Below are 18,671 nucleotides of genomic sequence, written 5' to 3' on the forward strand. Positions count from 1 at the left end.
TGGATGATGGACGATGGATGGATGGATGGATGATGGATGGATGATGGATGGATGGATGGATGATGGATGGATGATGGATGGATGATGGATGGATGATGGATGGATGGATGGATGATGGATGGATGATGGATGGATGATGGATGGATGATGGATGGATGGATGGATGATGGATGGATGGATGATGGATGGATGGATGATGGATGGATGGATGATGGATGGATGATGGATGGATGGATGGATGATGGATGGATGATGGATGGATGATGGATGGATGATGGATGGATGATGGATGGATGGATGGATGATGGATGATGGATGGATGGATGATGGATGGATGGATGATGGATGGATGGATGATGGATGGATGGATGATGGATGGATGATGGATGGATGGATGATGGATGGATGGATGATGGATGGATGGATGGATGATGGATGATGGATGGATGGATGATGGATGGATGGATGATGGATGGATGGATGATGGATGGATGGATGATGGATGGATGATGGATGGATGGATGATGGATGGATGGATGATGGATGGATGATGGATGGATGGATGGATCATGGATGGATGATGGATGGATGGATGATGGATGGATGGATGATGGATGGATGGATGGATGGATGATGGATGGATGGATGGATGAAGGGACATCAGATGTACATGTATATCAGGATTTAAACAGACCACCTCTGATGATAAATAAACCATAAAAATATCAGAATAAAATAATTTGTGTGAAACTTTAATCTCAGATTTGACTCAACATCTGGATTATGTCTGATCTACAGAGTGTTTCCAGGAGCATCAGCTGAGATGTTTCTGCTCTGTGTGAACACAGGGACCAGCTGACTCTGCTCCACTCAAACATCTAACATTGATACAGTTTCAGAGTTGGACACGCTTTCCGTCAGAACATGGGCATCCAGGAGAGATTTTCACTGGATGTGTCCACACAAACATCTCAGAAGTTCAGACGAGGCTGTCGACGATAAAACCAGTAACCAACAGGAGGAAGAGCCAGCGTTCAGGCTTCCTGCTGCTAATGTGGGAACAGATCAGGAGCTCATGAAGGAGTATTTGGCTCACTTGGAGGAAAAAGAAATGTTTTTAGTGATATCAAGAATAAAATAGAAATAATATTTAAAGGGAATGAGGAAACTGCTGTGTTGTTTCTGAGCAGGTTAGCCTGCATGAGGCCTACAGAGAAGGTCCACAGGATGTTAATCTGCTGAAAGAGGAAGAATTGATTTATTTAGAAATCCTCTTCAATAGGAGCTCCTTTCAGCAAAGCTTGAGCTCCGCAGGTCTAGGTGGTGGTGTCATTCGGACCTTAGTCTTAGAAACAGTTCTTAGAAAGGTTCCTCCTCATTTTTCTTTCTCCAAGTGAGCTGAATTCTCCATCGTAGCAGTGAGATGGAAGCTGGGATCAAACATTTATACATCACATCACTAAAGTAATAAAAGCAGAATAATTAACTGTTCGGCAGTTTGGGTTTTTAACCACGTTGATGAGTCTCCAGCTCAAACATCAGCCTGGACTCATCCAGCAGGTAACATCAGTCCCTGCAGAGAACCAAACATGGAGAAAGTCCAGCTAGAGTGAACACAATGATCATACCTATGCAGTCCTGATTGTCGACGTAGTGGACCTCGTTGACTCCGAGCCCCTCCTTGTGGTACAGCTGTTGTTCCTGCAAAGCAACCGACACGTTCCTAATGAGACATTCACAGCATGTAGAGGAACCATCTAATGAGGACGGGGGTGTCCCCTGGAGGACAAACTGGCTCCCTGACTGAGCTGTTTGTCCAGATCTTTCCCTGTTAAATCACGAACTAAAGGTTCTGGCAGCTGGCAGCAGATGTTTGGTCATCAAGAGCTTTGAGCTCCAACACCTGATCAGGAAGACTGAATCAGTTTCCTTTCAGGAGACACATCTGACCCTGAAGTGTCCTCCACTTCATTATGAGAGGACCATCAGTGCCAGAGGTCACGCCCTGAACATCATTATGGCTTTAAAATGTGTGGACAGCATCAGTAACCGTGACAACAGCTCATACTGGATATCTTAGGGCTGACAAAGTTCATTTGTGTTGAAGCCCACGTCTAAACTCCTCCTACAGCCGGAGCGAAACCCACCAAGGGTAAACCTCTGGGTCGTGGCTCAAAGAAAGGCCCGGCTGCTAACACACTGGTACCACAGTAAAAACAGAGTAACCTTTCACCTTTAGGAGCGCTTTTCTCCTATGATCCTATCCAGTGGCTTTGCCGGACTAAGTGGGTCAAAGCAAACCATCATTCCCAGTGAGCTGGTTTCTATTACCTGAAGGATCTCAGGACCTGGCTCTTCTGTTAACTGGAAGCTAGCAGCAGATGCATGAGAGCCAGTCAAAGGTATTACTGGGTCACCAGTCTGATGCTGATTTAGTGCAGAAACCCAGAATGAACCAGAGGTTTTAATGGTGATGGTGTAAAAGCCAGATGGTGAGCATTTCTGATTCAGTGGAGGGTTAGGGAAACAGTAGTCGTGACGACAGATATGGACCGTCTAGAGAAGGTGTGGGAGGAACCACTGGCTGCCTCCTGGTGACCAGACTGACCTCCTTCAGGATGCGCTCATTGAAGAACTGCTGCAGCTTCTCGTTGCAATAGTTGATGCAAAACTGCTCGAAGCTGTTGTGTTCAAAGTATTCTGGAAAACAGAAGCAGCAGATGGTGAGAAGAACGATCCACACATAAAACCAAACCAGGTGAAACTTTAACATCAGCTCTGATTTCTGGAGCTTCAGGTCATAAATAAACTTGAGACTGAAGTGAAAACATGAAACTCCTCTTCTTCAGATGTTTCTTCAGTTTCCTGAATGTGACTGACCGAAGCCGGCGATGTCCAAGACGCCGATGAAGTTGGCCGACGAGTCGAAGGGGAAACACTGGTTGACCCGGGTCACCACATGGTCAAACAGGCGGCTGTAGGTGGCCTTCGCCAGTGCGTCCCGAGCGTTGTTGGCCTGCTCCACTTTCAAGGGCACTCTGGGACAAAACACACAAAAACAGTTGAAACAAGAACTTCAAGAGGTTGTGGACCAACCAAAGACCTTAAGCATCTGAGCAACCTCAACATCTTTACATCAGCAGTAGAAACATGAACTGCACAGGTGAACTGCATACCTGCGCATACGATCAGAAATTAGAGGGTAGCAGAGCTTGGAGACATTTCTAAATCCTAGACCCTATTTTTCTGGAGCTAATTGAACATTTTATGCTGAATGTCATTAGGGAATGTACTGTACAGTGGGGAATCTGTTCTCTGGTCTGAACACCATGAAACAAGTTGGTTTCTGCTGAAGATCGGGTCCATTTGGTAGAAAAAGCAGAGCTGTCTGCAGCAGGAGCTCGATGGTACGCAGAAGTTCTGCGGCAGAAGTTCAGACACATCCTTCAGACTGTTTTACAGCAGCTTCTCTCAGTCACATTATGTAAATAAAGGCGCTGCATGTGGAAACATCTCCTCCAAAAGCTCTGCCAACATCTTCCCATCATCTCATCCTCATTCAGCTCCCCCTGCTGGCTGACTCAGTTCAACCTGAACTGGGCCACCTGCCCCTCTGTGCTGACAGGCTGGCTGTGAGATGCTAGAAACCAGGAGGAGATGCAGATTTTAGAGAAGGAGAGATCCAGTCATGAAGAAAGGCCTCTGGACTCTGCTGCGGTTCACCAAACTGACCACGAGGTATAACTGGACCGGATGAGGACGAGTAGTTCTGCTGCAGGGGCTCTAGGTTTTTCCAGTCGCTGCTTCTGGATGTTTATAAGCTTCTTGTTCGATTCTGTGGAACAACCAACATCTAGAGTCGCCAAGATCTCCTTAAAATCGGAACTTGCTTTGAACGGCATGTTAGAACTGAGTTTGTTAACACACACGATCCCAGTGGACATAGCCAGGAGTCAAAGATCTCCATGGACTACCATCTCCAGAGAAGGGGGATAAATACAACGCCTGACCTGGAGCATGAACATCTTTGAGTTGCTGCAGAAGGCCCAGCAGAGATTGCAGCTCCTGAGGTTCTTAGGAGCAAGAAGATCCCACAGAGACTGCTGGTGTCCTTTTATCGCTGTTCTGTTGAAATGAGAATGACCTACTGGATCTGTGTGAGGTCCACCAGCTGTACAGTGGCTCAGAGGAAAGAGCTCCAGGGGACGTTAACGTGACCCAGAAGATACCCTCTTCCCATACTTGAACTTCACAGTTCCAGCTGTCTCCAAAAAGCCCAGAACATCATAGACACTTGTGACCGGGTCAGGCTATGTTAGAACTGTCAGGCAGACGCTACGGACCAGCAGGTCCAACAACAGTTTCTATCCAGCAGCTGCAGCTAACCTCAGTGATAAAACATCTGGTTTTATTTGACCAGGCAGCTTCTTCACTCACTTTCATTGTACTTGTGGTGATGACAGTCAAGGATGTTCTGGTTCTGAATATCTCTGCCTCCTGACATCAACATCTGAACTCCATTTCATGTCTCTCTTGTTGGAGAAAGAAGCCTTTTAAGACACACGTGTCAACTAGAGACATCTGATCCCTGCAGGTGCTCAGCAGCAATTTCCATCATCTAATCCAGTGATGAGACCACCAACTGTGTTGAGGGCAGACCTCCTGAAGCTCCAACCTGGAATTCATTCCAGCACCAGAACTATTTGCATTCCCATCAGAACAAATGCAGCGCAGCATCTTTGAGATCCATCAGGTCTAAATGTGCTCCGCAGGATGAGTCAGATCAGGAGAACGAGGCGCCCTGCAGCAGATGGACTGATTTAAACAACGCAACGTTCTACAAGATGCTCTGAACAATCTGCCCAGCAAGTGCACTGAAGCTAACAGCTGCTGTTTCAACCAGACGTAAAGAGGTGAGGAGCAAACAGAGGTTCCAGTTCAATGTGTGGTGGTCTGATTAATTCAACCTCCTGCTCCAACACTTGACATGTTCTCCATTAGAATGTCCACACGGCCATAAAGGTGTTGAGATACGATGAGGTCATCATCATCATCATCAACAACAGAGGAGCCTCATCTGCAGTAAAGACGTCTGTGGTGGTGAAGAACGAGAGGAACATTTCTGTTCCATCTTCCAACATCCATCGACTGAACGAACCAGAACCTAGACCCAAGCAGCTGAACTGGGCTCCTGGACCTGATGTCTCTATGACCCGATCTTGTAGACGTGGGAACATCATCCAGGTTCCTTCTTTAATAATGTTACCTTTAATAAAAGTGGGTCAAGCAGAGGTTCTTTCCAGTTCTGGATATTCTGAATCAGACAGAATCCACTGGGAGTTCCTACTGAGGTCAGGTCATAGAGCCTCCAGAAGTCGTTTTAGAGGCTCGGAGTTTCATTACTAACTTTGTTAATTAGTGACATTTATTAAAACTTCTAACCAATTACGTCTTCCAGATAGACAGCTCTCAGAATCATCGGAGCAGCTCCATCATGAGGAAAGACCTTGAAGGGGAGCTGCTGCTGCTCCACATCAACAAGAGTTAAAGGTCTAATTTACTTAATCTGATGACCTTCAGACCTAGTCACCCCCAGTGGGGTCCCACTGATTCCTACAGGTTCCTAGGAGAACAATTACCAACAGCCAAATAAACTAAAGTCTGTTGCTCTCAGTTTAACCAGAGCTTCTGGTCCATGAACGTTCCCTCAGCTCGTGACCTTCACCCCGGCCTCTCTGCACCACCTGCCATGTTGATTCCTGCCTCCGGCTGCGGTGAGCTGCGCGGACGCAGCAGAGGTTGTAATACAGGTGCTCTCATTTTAAATGCCGGCCTGTCTGGACACTCACATGAACTCCCTGTGAACCTCTGCAGCCACCATACTGGCCCACCTCTCAGCGATTACAGATACCAGCACCAGGAACCAGAAACACACCTTTGACCCAGAAAGTCTGGTTTCCAACACAGACACCTCAGTTGCACCTCATTATGTGCTGCTCCCAGTTATCACAACCAGTAGTTAGGCTCAGGGTGTATTTACTTTTCACACAGGAACATGTTGGTTTGGAAAGTTAGTCTCCCTGTACTGACTAAAAACAACTGAAACAACTCTTTTCATCTGATGCTAAACTCTGATCTGAAACATTTAAGCATTTAATATTTAACAAAACAGAAGAAATGAAACAGCTCTGGACATTAATCACTAATTATTTAATCGTTCATCACTCCTGCAGACGAAGGATTAGACTAAGACTAAGGTGTTCATCTTCTTCACTGGTTCTACAGGTGGAGGTTTTCACATTACTGGCAGACTCAGTGATGTTATTACCTACATCAGAAACCTTGAATAAAGCTCACACTAAGTATCCAGGAAACAGGGCCAGAGGTCCGGTTTCTGTTAGCTTTCAGACCACCACAGGTTCCGCTACGTGGAACCAAAGAACCGACCCTCCTCATTCAAATCAGGCTGGAATGTTTCCTGTTTTTGTAGCCGAAAGGTTTCTTTGGAAAACGAAGTCCATCCTTCCTGATTCACACACATGAAAGAGGATCTAAGTGGCTTCCAGGTGCTGCTGGTCAGATTATAATACCTGATGATCCAATCAAACAGCGCTTGGTTCAGAAGGCCACTTTACAATAATCTGCTGCAGCCGGAGCGTTCTGATCCAATCTGCAGAGGTCAGGGACAATATGAGCAGCCGGCCAGTCCTCCACCCGTTTCCAAATGAGCCTCGCTTCACGTCTCTAATGTCAGCTGGAGTCAGCTGCCTCTCTGGATGCTGATAACCACCACCATCTGCACCTGCGGCAGAACCTCAGTCAGCTCCAGCAGGCCCGGCTGAGCTTTAAACAGCTAATAGATCATTATGTTCTGGATGGCAGAGGTCCTCCGCTCACTGGCCAGGTGTTTGACCTCAGTGCTGCTTACCTTCTATTCATGACCTAAAATATGGTTTTAAATCACTTTCTGTTTATGTGAATTCTTTCCATGAGACCCAGCCGCCATCTGGTTCTGACCTGGTTTTACTTGTTAAGCTGCTTCTCCAACCTCCATGAGGAAGAACCAAAGGAACACAAACATCATTCTTCATCACTTGTCTCATTGCAGCCACCAACTCCAGTGTGTTTTACTGGGATCTACTGTGATGGACCAACACAAGGTTGACGGAAAATGATCCTTGGTGTTAAACATGTTTTAACAACTCAAATCTGAAAAGTGTGGAGTACATCTGTATTCATCCCTTTTGGGTCAGAACTTTGTAGAACCACCCCCGGCCTGCAGGTCTTTATGGTTTGTTTCTAACCGCTTTGAACATCTACAAACATTGGTTCCTATTCTTCTTTGTTAAGCAGCTCAACTCAGTCAGGTTGAATGGAGAACATCCGAGAACATCAGTGTCTTGCCACAGATTCTCAGACTGAGGCCAGGACTTTGACTAGGCCACTCTAACACATTAACTTACTTCGATCTAAACCATCTCGTTGTAGCTGCGGTTGTAAGTTTAGGATGATTGGCTGCTTCTCTGATTAATGTTCTCCATAATATCAGTCTAGGTGGACCTCCATGTCTTGGTAGCTCAACAGGTGGTCCATCCTCTCTCCATGTTGATGGATTGAACAGAACTCTAGGAGATGTTCAAAGCTTGGGATGTTTTTGTAGAACCTAACCCTGCTTCAAACTGAACCAGAACTTTGAATTGATGCTGGTTGTTCTCCAATGTTCTCTGAAGACCCTCTGAGGCCACAAACAGAACATCTGCAGTTTGACTCTGCTTCAGGTACACACAACTCAACAGTTTACAGATTTTTTTGATGGTCTGTCAGATAAAATCAGTGAAGTTGTAGATGGAAAACAGGTGTGAGCTGGAAATGCTCCAGCTGCTGAAAACTGGTCAAAAGATCCATCATTTCTCTCCAGCAATAAACAATGTCTCACATTTATTAAAAACTAATCTACAGGTCCTTCTCAAAATATTAGCATATTGTGATAAAGTTCATTATTTTCCATAATGTCATGATGAAAATGTAACATTCATATATTTTAGATTTATTGCACACTAACTGAAATATTTCAGGTCTTTTATTGTCTTAATACGGATGATTTTGGCATACAGCTCATGAAAACCCAAAATTCCTATCTCACAAAATTAGCATATCATTAAAAGGGTCTCTAAACGAGCTATGAACCTAATCATCTGAATCAACGAGTTAACTCTAAACACCTGAAAAAGATTCCTGAGGCCTTTAAAACTCCCAGCCTGGTTCATCACTCAAAACCCCAATCATGGGTAAGACTGCCGACCTGACTGCTGTCCAGAAGGCCACTATTGACACCCTCAAGCAAGAGGGTAAGACACAGAAAGACATTTCTGAACAAATAGGCTGTTCCCAGAGTGCTGTATCAAGGCACCTCAGTGGGAAGTCTGTGGGAAGGAAAAAGTGTGGCAGAAAACGCTGCACAACGAGAAGAGGTGACCGGACCCTGAGGAAGATTGTGGAGAAGGGCCGATTCCAGACCTTGGGGGACCTGCGGAAGCAGTGGACTGAGTCTGGAGTAGAAACATCCAGAGCCACCGTGCACAGGTGTGTGCAGGAAATGGGCTACAGGTGCCGCATTCCCCAGGTCAAGCCACTTTTGAACCAGAAACAGCGGCAGAAGCGCCTGATCTGGGCTACAGAGAAGCAGCACTGGACTGTTGCTCAGTTGTCCAAAGTACTTTTTTCGGATGAAAGCAAATTCTGCATGTCATTCGGAAATCAAGGTGCCAGAGTCTGGAGGAAGACTGGGGAGAAGGAAATGCCAAAATGCCAGAAGTCCAGTGTCAAGTACCCACAGTCAGTGATGGTCTGGGGTGCCGTGTCAGCTGCTGGTGTTGGTCCACTGTGTTTTATCAAGGGCAGGGTCAATGCAGCTAGCTATCAGGAGATTTTGGAGCACTTCATGCTTCCATCTGCTGAAAAGCTTTATGGAGATGAAGATTTCATTTTTCAGCACGACCTGGCACCTGCTCACAGTGCCAAAACCACTGGTAAATGGTTTACTGACCATGGTATCACTGTGCTCAATTGGCCTGCCAACTCTCCTGACCTGAACCCCATAGAGAATCTGTGGGATATTGTGAAGAGAACGTTGAGAGACTCAAGACCCAACACTCTGGATGAGCTAAAGGCCGCTATCGAAGCATCCTGGGCCTCCATAAGACCTCAGCAGTGCCACAGGCTGATTGCCTCCATGCCACGCCGCATTGAAGCAGTCATTTCTGCAAAAGGATTCCCGACCAAGTATTGAGTGCATAACTGTACATGATTATTTGAAGGTTGACGTTTTTTGTATTAAAGACACTTTTCTTTTATTGGTCGGATGAAATATGCTAATTTTGTGAGATAGGAATTTTGGGTTTTCATGAGCTGTATGCCAAAATCATCCGTATTAAGACAATAAAAGACCTGAAATATTTCAGTTAGTGTGCAATGAATCTAAAATATATGAATGTTAAATTTTCATCATGACATTATGGAAAATAATGAACTTTATCACAATATGCTAATATTTTGAGAAGGACCTGTAGTATCTGCACTCAGTACTTTGTAAGGACTCGATGAACAACTGCATCAATGCAGCATGGTATGGAGGACATCAGCCTGTAACTATGAAGTGGAGTCAGTGTCTGTCCAGGATACAGTTATGGTTCTGGAAGCTCTGACTCCAACTGCAGTCTGCGACTCTGCCCCAAACTCTTGATTGAACTTTGCTTCACAATCCGCTTGATGCTGCGGTTATCTTTGCTGTGTGTGCAGAATTTTCTACCACACGTTTTCCTTCCACTCAACTTTCCATTTATAATCTTGGATACAGCACTCTGTGAACAGCCAGCTTCTTTAGCAATGACCTTAAGCTGTTTTTACTTTTTAATTTATTGTTGCTGAGAAAATATATGTATCAGTGAAAATCAAGAAATTCAAAACTATTTATTAATAGTGGATTTTTAAAATGTTATCTGCAAATCTGTGACATATAACTGGAAAGAGTTTTTTTCATCATTACATTATGGAAAATAATGAACATTATCACAATATGCTAATAGTTTGAGAAGGACCTGTAATAATGCAATAAAATTCAGTTAAAATCATCCCAGATCAGAGCAGAAGGTAACTGCTGTCCCAGTTTGTTTTCTCCAGAGCAGGATCACAACCTGGAGTCTGGTTTGGTCCAGATCTTTCTGGCTCAGCATCAGAACCAACCAGCTGATCCTCTGCTATCAGTCTCTCAGTAACGTATTACTTTGACCAACAGCCCCCCTCATATCTGCATCCATCACCTTACTGTTTAGGCTGAACCGGGCTGGAGTCACTCATATCGTCTGTGTGTGTGTGTGTTACGTAGTGCCTCTTACTTGATGGCTGTCCCTTTGGCGCCCCCTGCTGATGTGTGCATGACCCTGGTGGTGAGGCTGACTCTCAGGTCGTCCTCCTCCAGGCCCAGCAGCTCAGCACAATATTCCAGCGTCTGACTCGACTGGTTTCTGATGGTGCAGCCGCCTGCAAGGCGAAGAGAAGGGCAAAACCATCAACACAGCCCAATGTGTATACTATATATATTATAATAAATGGTATATTTCAGTTATTTGTGTTTTTATCTGGTCTGAAGTTAAATCAAGTTTTAGATGCAAAGTGGTGCTAATCTCTGCAGTTCTGCTCTGACAATAATTTAAAAGTCATTTTCTACAGTGAAGGCATTTGGTTATACGGCTGCAATAAATACGTAAATAATATCTGCAGCAGGAGGCATTATTTTAGTTCGATTACGGGTCAGAATCTGTCAAATCTCATCAGCTCCATCGGTCCAAACTGGAATCAAATCAAATTAGAGTGAAACAGTTTACAGACAAACCATTAATATCAATTACACAGAAATGAGAGCATTTTATCACCATTTGAGTCAATAAGCATGAAAATAAAATTGTTCCACTGGTTCAGGTTCACTGGCCCGAAGCACAATGTTTCAGAAAGGTCACTCCTGTGATGCTGCAGCAAGGCTCTGGTTACTGCGCTGATGCTGCAGTTACCGTGGTGATTATGGGTTACCCCTCTGTCGGGATTCTGATTGGATAAAATTCAGAAAATGCTCTTCTGCTGCTGATAAGCTAATGAAACTGAAAGCTGAAACTGATGGTGGAAGCTCAGAAACCTCCCATATACGGGGAGAAACATCTCATTAGGACACGGATGAGAAACTAGGTGGTAATTATGCTGAACTAGTGTAATCTTTCAGCGTATGGCTGCATCACATCCAACTGGATTAAAAACTACAGGATGACAGATCAATACAACCAAGCTGCTCTTTCTGCAGCTCAGTTCAGTCCCACGTCTGGACCTGAGCTCAGACTCAGGTGTTTCCTCTGCAGCTCACCTGATGTGCTTCCAGCCTCCTCAAAATCAATGTTCCCCAGGTGTAGGACTCCAGCCACCACCCGGAACAAGTCCAGCTTCTCCGTGTCGCCCAGGCCGATCTTCTTCATGGCGACGCACATCCTGTTGAAGTCGCCGTGGTCGTCCAGCAGCGGGTCCTTCAATGGGCCGGACTTTGTGTGCTGAGGAACCAGAACAGAACATCTAAACTTGCCTGTCAAACAAACTGGTTAATTTGAACTAAATGAACAAAAGTCACACAGTAGTTCATCTGACTGACTTCAGTTTAATACCCAGATTATTTCCTAATCCCATTAACCTCAGACCTGAAGAGGGCGCTGTTCTGTTTTACCTTGGTCACTTCACTCCAAACAGCAAGAGAAGAAGAGTTAAAAGCAGAATGTGCAGCAGAGGGAGGCGCAGAAATGTAGTTAAATGTCTGTTGAAAACGTTTGTAATGTGTGGAAACAATACATCTGGGCGAGTCCTAACCCTGAGCTTCACACGCCAGGGAAACAACACACATGTAGCAGCCGTGCACGGAGCGTAGGGTGTACATGCTTAAAGCAGGGGTCATGAGAGGCATGCAGTGGCCTGGACCACGCTTGCCAACTACATCCGACACATTCGATTCGGGGGCAAACTCCTTTTGGAGCAGCCATGATGCTCCGCTCCAGTTCAAACATGGGGAAGCAGGACTACCTGGATAGACCCTGAACTGAAGCTGGAGCTTTTTATCTGCTGCTCTGCAGGTCATGTGTTCTGGTAACCTGAAATTACCCAACAGAGGTTCTGTATTTGTACTTGCTAACAACATTTAAACTCAGTCCCCAGGTGGCTATAGTATAAAATCCAACAACCCAAGAGCAAATATTTATTTAAAGGAGATGCAAACCTCTGCTTCCAGCATCTCCTCAAATTTGGAGCAAGAGAGATGCTGATTAATTTGATCACAGTTTTTCAGGATTATTGATTTTCCACAGATTAAGTTTGAATAAATCAGAAACACAGCAGAGCACTGTTAGGAAACATCTCTCAGGCTTTTATTCCTAAAGGTCTGTAGATCATTGTAAACTCCCTTTGAGTTAACTGCTACGAAAATGTGATGAATGATGTCTTCAGGTAGCAGATAGCAGTAATCCTGGTCAGAGCTCTGCTTTCTCTCTGGGAGTGTGGATTGGTGCTGTCCATTTAAATCCTCCCTACCTTCACCTTTGAATCCCTGACTGCTGCGTTCAGGACTTGCAGCCTCTGTACACAGTGCACCCGGTCTACCGCTACACCATGATCCACTTTAGGACACTAGCAGCAGGTTTGGCACATAAAACCGATCACTGGTTTTATGTGCCCCCTTTCCATCTGCAGTTCAATTCCCACACCTGTTGGTACGCTGGGCCTGTACACGCCATCTCATCAACTCAACATTTCTGCACCTAAATCTAACAGTTATATAAATCAGAATCAGTCAGACCATTTCCACATTTCCCACAGCTGGTTCTGGTTCAGCTCTTGGGATACTGAATTCAGATTAGGAAGGGGTTAACTTCATTCCTGCTATTGTCTGTGTTCCTTTTAGCAGCTTTGCTAATTAATAACAGTGAGCTGCAGGAAATGAACAAAGGCGCCGTATTAGAAGCATAATTAATCACAGTCCGAAAGCAGGAAAGTCCGCTTCACATGATGAGGTTTGCTTCTTTAAATGAAAGCGGAGCATTAACTGTACTGTGCAGCTATGAGTCGAGCTGCTAATTAAAATGTTTGATTGCAAACATCTAAATGAGGAGATTACATATGCAGATCTGCTCTGCAGACACCAACAACAAGGCTGGTAAAGTATCTGAGAGATGGAATCATGTTCAGCTGGTTCTAAGCTGCTAAATATTCCTGCTTTATTTTTTTGTCCCAGCTGATTAAACTACAAGCTACAAACACATCTGGATCAGTCGGGTAATCAATCCAATGATGTCCTGAGGAACACCGACTGGATGCTACCACAGGAGATGTTTCTGTGAAATCCTGCAGGCTGCAGTACCACCTGTGTGTTTTATTATCATCACAGAGACACACAGCTCTCTGAAGGACAATAAGAGCTCTGAACTGAACTGTCTTCACACAGGTTGTCCAGTTCAGATTAGTATAGATGCCAGCCTCAGCAGGCCTCCAGCAGCCATCAGACTAACAGCAGTCAGGATGAAGAGCGATAAGAGGGACAGGGTGTAAATCTGCACAGACCTGCTGACTCAGGTCAGACAGCAGGTCTGTGCCATAATGCAGTCTGCAGAGACGAGTCTTTCTTCTATCCAACAAGTCTATCATAGAGCGCATGTTACCCTCAGACTGGATGCAGAAAGAGGAACTCAGTGTAGACGCATGAAATTCAATTTAACAACTCGAATGCATCTGAAAAATCGCTACCTGTTTGAAAGGTTCCAATTAAATCACACAAATGGTTAAACTACTCCGCCTGCTGGCAGAAATTGGTAAGGCACATGCCTTTTATTAAGTTCTGATGACTGTATGCTTTCTAAAAGAAAAGATAACATCTAGCCCAATGGTTCTGGTTCAGTTCTCAGGTTACTGAAACAAGGAACAGCTGAACCCAAAGAATCCAATACTTTCTGTCAATAAGTCTCCCTCTTGGGTGGAAAAATCCAACATATGGGACTTGTTCCTGGAAAAAAACCTCAATTATTCCTTAAGATGAAAGAATTACTTTAGTCAAAGCCCCACCTCGATCGCTCTGGTGCTGATCATCAACCAAACACTGGAGCTGGTGCAACAACATATAGACCTGGGAGTACTTAGTGATAATAAACTGAGTGTATGCACTTTTTAACTGTCTGTCCTGTTTTTCCAAAGGTGTTTTCTTGTTTGATTGAGTCCTTTCCTACCTTTTATCTGTTGACCTGGGTCACTTTCAGACAGGAATAAGAACCGTTTGCCGGCGGTCGCTAAAGAAACCGCTGCATCCTTCTTGGCAATCTTATCGACCTCCATGATATCAGAAGAAAGCTAAGATTATCATGTCTGATCCTGACCAGCGACCGCGGGCTGAGTTCAACTTTAGAAGGTCAATCTGTGAACCGGACGGACTGAGGAGATCCTTCATCACTGCTGCTGTCAGACTGATCAAGTCCAGCATGCGAGGACTGTTGTTGATCAGGTTGTTGTATGGTTTTTATGTGTGTAACTGCTGACAACAAAGGTGAACTGAACTTCAAGCCATACACCTGCCTGATTGAAGGTAGTTCCAGCCAAGTAAAACATGGTGTCATCTGCATACAGGTGTACTTCTTCTTAGGTAATGTTAATTGAAATGGAAACTAAAACAAGTATGCTTTACTGGACTTGTTTTAAATTTTTCAGATTATTAGACTTGAATCCATCTGCAGAAAGGTAAAACGTTCTACCAGAAAGATAACTTCTGAACCAGCCATAAGGACCCAAACCACAAACTGCAGAGTCAGAATTAGCTGAAAGAACCTTTACATGTCCCAACGTTTAGTTATTAGTTGGTGTTTAACAAAAGTCAGGTTCCTCTAAGAGGAAGCACTTCAGCCAGGTGTTAACTGCTAGGCCAGATGTTCAAAACAAACGGTGAAGATTTAATCATCATGAAAACCCAGAGCATATCAGATCACGCTGGTTCTGACCCGAATATGAAAAGAGTCCTGCTGGACTTAGAGGAAACCCACACAGAACACAACATTGATGTGTTCTTGTGTTTGTGGAAATCCTGGTGGATATAGAAAGTATTAAACCTCAGAGTAATTATGCTACAAGGCCATGAGACATCAACACAAATATAAAATATAAAACAGAAATAAGTCATTTTTTTATGGTATACTGGTCTCGCTACTGGATGAGCCTCGGATTATTTCTGGTTTTAGAGAAGCAAACGGCTGATTTGATCCAATCAAACGCTTCAGTCCTCCGTTACCTCTGAGCTCTTCCGATTCTGCAGGATCTGCTTGTCCGTGTCTTTGGTTGCGAAGAAGCGCGTGCATCCTCTGTTCAGGTACTGCAGGATAAGCAGAGAAAAGAAACGTGAATCTAATTACTACGACTATATCATCTCATCACAAAGATTTCTCCAATGTGGCTGATTTACGTCACATCAAATCTAGAAACATTCCTATTGTTTTATTAATGAAAGAATTTAGTTTTTTCATTGCAGAAACATAACCCCACTGAAACATTTTAGAGAAGGCCCATCTTTAGTTTGAGGACATTTTTTCCAGCAGGGAAAAGTCTCACGTGTTGAAATTATTTTTAACAGTCAGTAGTGTTGTAAATTATTGGCACCCTTAAAATCTATAGAAAGAAATGTAACCGAAGCTTTTCAACTTGTTTTAAGTTGATCGGCTCAAACTGACCCGTATTCTCCAATCAATTAACCAGCTTCAACCAGCTGGAACTGAGACAATCAGGCTGGACCGGAACCTGAATTATCTTCCCCCACACAGTGAGGAGGATGGTGAGAGAGCTTAAACATCTCCAAGGATCACAGACCTGCAGCAAAGAGTGGCATCCTGGTGTCACCAGGTCTCCATGACCACCAGTAAACACAAACAGTTTGTTGATTGCTTGTCTGGGAGGCATGCTGGGAAGGGGTCCTACCATCACAAATGTAATCTCTCTTCTTGGACCTAGACTGGGGCCTTAGGACGGTTCAGCAACAAACACTCCGAGAGGGTCTGCTGAGAGACCAAGTATGAACATGTGGAACCTCATGCCCCCTGTTTATTATATTACCATTTATTATCTGGCCAAGGCTGACAGCAGCACACAGTTACATGACGCTAGGGAAAAACACCAACACCATCATCCAGCTAGCCACACCAGCCATTCCAACACCTGGATATATTTATTTGTGAACCATTTCATTGTAGATTTGGCTTCATGTTCTGGATCATTGTCTTGTTGGAAGATAAATCTCCGTCCCAGTCTCAGGTCTCTTGCAGACTCCAACAGATTTTCTTCCAGAATGGTCCTGTATTTGGACCCATCCATCTTCCCATCAATTTTGACCATCTTCCCTGTCCCTGCTGATGAAAAGCAGGCCCAAACCATGATGCTGCCACCACCATGTTTGACAGTGGGGATGGTGTGTTCAGGGTGATGAGCTGTGTTGCTTTTACACCAAACATATCATTTTGCATTGTGACCAAACAGTTGGATTTTGGTTTCATCTGACCAGAGCACCTTCTTCCACATGTTTGGTGTGTCTCCCAGGTGGCTTGTGGCAAACTTTAAACAAGACTTTTTATGGATATCTTTGAGAAATGGCTTTCTTCTTGCCACTCTTCCATAAAGGCCAGATTTGTGCAGTGTACGACTGATTGTTGTCCTATGGACAGACTCTGCCACCTCAGCTGTAGATCTCTGCAGTTCATCCAGAGTGATCATGGGCCTCTTGGCTGCGTCTCTGATCAGTCTTCTTCTTGTTCGAGATGAAAGTTTAGAGGGACGGCCGGGTCTTGGTAGATTTGCAGTGGTCTGATATTCCTTCCATTTCAGTATGATTGCTTGCACAGAGCTCCTTGGGATGTTTAAAGCTTGGGAAATCTTTTTATATCCAAATCCAGCTTTAAACTTCTCCACAACAGTATCTCGGACCTGCCTGGTGTGTTCCTTGGTCTTCATGATGCTCTCTGTGCTTTGAACAGAACCCTGAGACTATCACAGAGCAGGTGCATTTATACGGAGACTTGATTACACACAGGTGGATTCTATTTATCATCATCAGTCATTTGGGACAACATTGGATCATTCAGAGATCCTCACTGAACTTCTGGAGTGAGTTTGCTGCACTGAAAGTAAAGAGGCTGAATAATATTGAACGCCCCACTTTTCAGTTTTTTATTTGTTAAAACGTTTGACACAAAAATATGCAGTCAGAATGTTGCACACATTAGTTCCTCTGTGGACCTGACTCAGTTTAATGCAGCCTCTTCTGCAGAACTCATGTTTTGGATCCGAGGATGGTTTAAGGTGGTGCTGGTTTATTGGACACCCTCGGTCGGGTTATGGCCCAACAGACGGACATAAACAAGCAGCTGAAGCCTCAGAGAGTATTTCCTGCTCAATGAATCTGCTGAAGTGATGGATACATGCTTGATATTCCTCTTGCTTTGCTGCCAGAGATGCAGCAAACCTGTTCTTTGTTTCATTGCATTTCTGACCTTCTCCTTCAGATTCTCAGCATTTTTCCAAACTTCTCATGTGAAGCTGCTCCTCAGCTCTGTTCTCCTTCATGTGCTCCCATTTCAGCATTGAATTCTGCTTATGGTTCCATCTTACTTCTTATTTTAATTGTTTCCAATTTTATTTTTATTCGCCAATATTGTTCTTATTCCCCATTTTATTTCATCTCCAACTGGCCTCACTTTCTACTCTTTTAACCCATGATGTCTTTTTGTTTGTGGCCTACAGCCAGTCTCAGCACAAATGGTCCTAGAAGAACTGATGAGCTGGACCCTGTCCTTATCAGGTGAGCTGCGGCCATCACAGCATCACTGATAAAGGACTCAATAACTCTGTCCTTTGAAACAGCTGAAATCTCATCGGCTTGGAAAACACCTGTTGTATACATCGTCTTTAAGGGTAGAGATCAGTCTGACCCTAATTGTTATGGCCCATCTCAATTTTGCCATGTATGCAACAAATAATAGAAAAATACGTACATAAACAACTGGCAGATTTCCATTACCAGAATAAAATCGTCTGTGCTACTCAGTCTAGCTTCAGACCGGGTCATGGCTGTATGGGTCTTAAAGTCATAGCCTCTGCTTTGCAGCAATCAGACCGTGTCATTTTTCCGCCTCTCTCTGTCAGCTGTGGTGTGCCTCATGGATCCATCTTGGACCTATCCTATTTTCAGTTTATAGAAATCAGTTATCAACAGTGGCTCTAGGCTCATCCATTCACCTTTATGCAGTCAACCCAACGCTTTACATGTTCAGTTAATCCCCAGAGGCAGCAGCAGCATCACTTCAACAGAGTTTTAACAGTTTAATTTTATTCCATGTGTATGTCACAGTGTTTTATGATTTGCTGGTACATTGTTGTAATGATGTTCTGCTGGATTTAGCCTTGTGTTTCTCCCTTCCCGCCAGGTCGTTATTGTAAATAAGAATCTGTTCTTAATAATGTACCTGGTTTATTAAAGGTTAAATTAAAAATAAATATTCTGCTTCCTGTAGCTGATTCTGTCTGATCCTCCTTCTTCTTTCCTTTTCCAGCTCTTTATTTCACATTAC

At 44.2% G+C, this 18,671-nt stretch overlaps 1 protein-coding gene across 10 annotated transcripts in view; it reads right to left on the bottom strand.

Annotated features, from left to right (window-relative positions):
* myo6a (myosin VIa) overlaps nt 1-18,671 on the bottom strand; it is an 86,715-nt gene that overhangs the window by 36,148 nt on the left and 31,896 nt on the right. For all 10 annotated transcript variants that reach the window (XM_047388849.1, XM_047388848.1, XM_047388847.1 and 7 more), the window contains exons 10-15: nt 15,350-15,430; nt 11,411-11,591; nt 10,395-10,539; nt 2,881-3,038; nt 2,609-2,700; nt 1,629-1,701 (exon numbers count right to left, since the gene is read on the bottom strand). In XM_047388849.1, the coding sequence (XP_047244805.1) occupies nt 1,629-1,701; nt 2,609-2,700; nt 2,881-3,038; nt 10,395-10,539; nt 11,411-11,591; nt 15,350-15,430 (730 nt within the window). The remainder of the gene's footprint in view (nt 1-1,628; nt 1,702-2,608; nt 2,701-2,880; nt 3,039-10,394; nt 10,540-11,410; nt 11,592-15,349; nt 15,431-18,671) is intronic.

The sequence above is a fragment of the Girardinichthys multiradiatus genome, chromosome 15 (assembly GCF_021462225.1).
Source record: "Girardinichthys multiradiatus isolate DD_20200921_A chromosome 15, DD_fGirMul_XY1, whole genome shotgun sequence".
NCBI classification, from domain to species: Eukaryota; Metazoa; Chordata; class Actinopteri; order Cyprinodontiformes; family Goodeidae; genus Girardinichthys; species Girardinichthys multiradiatus.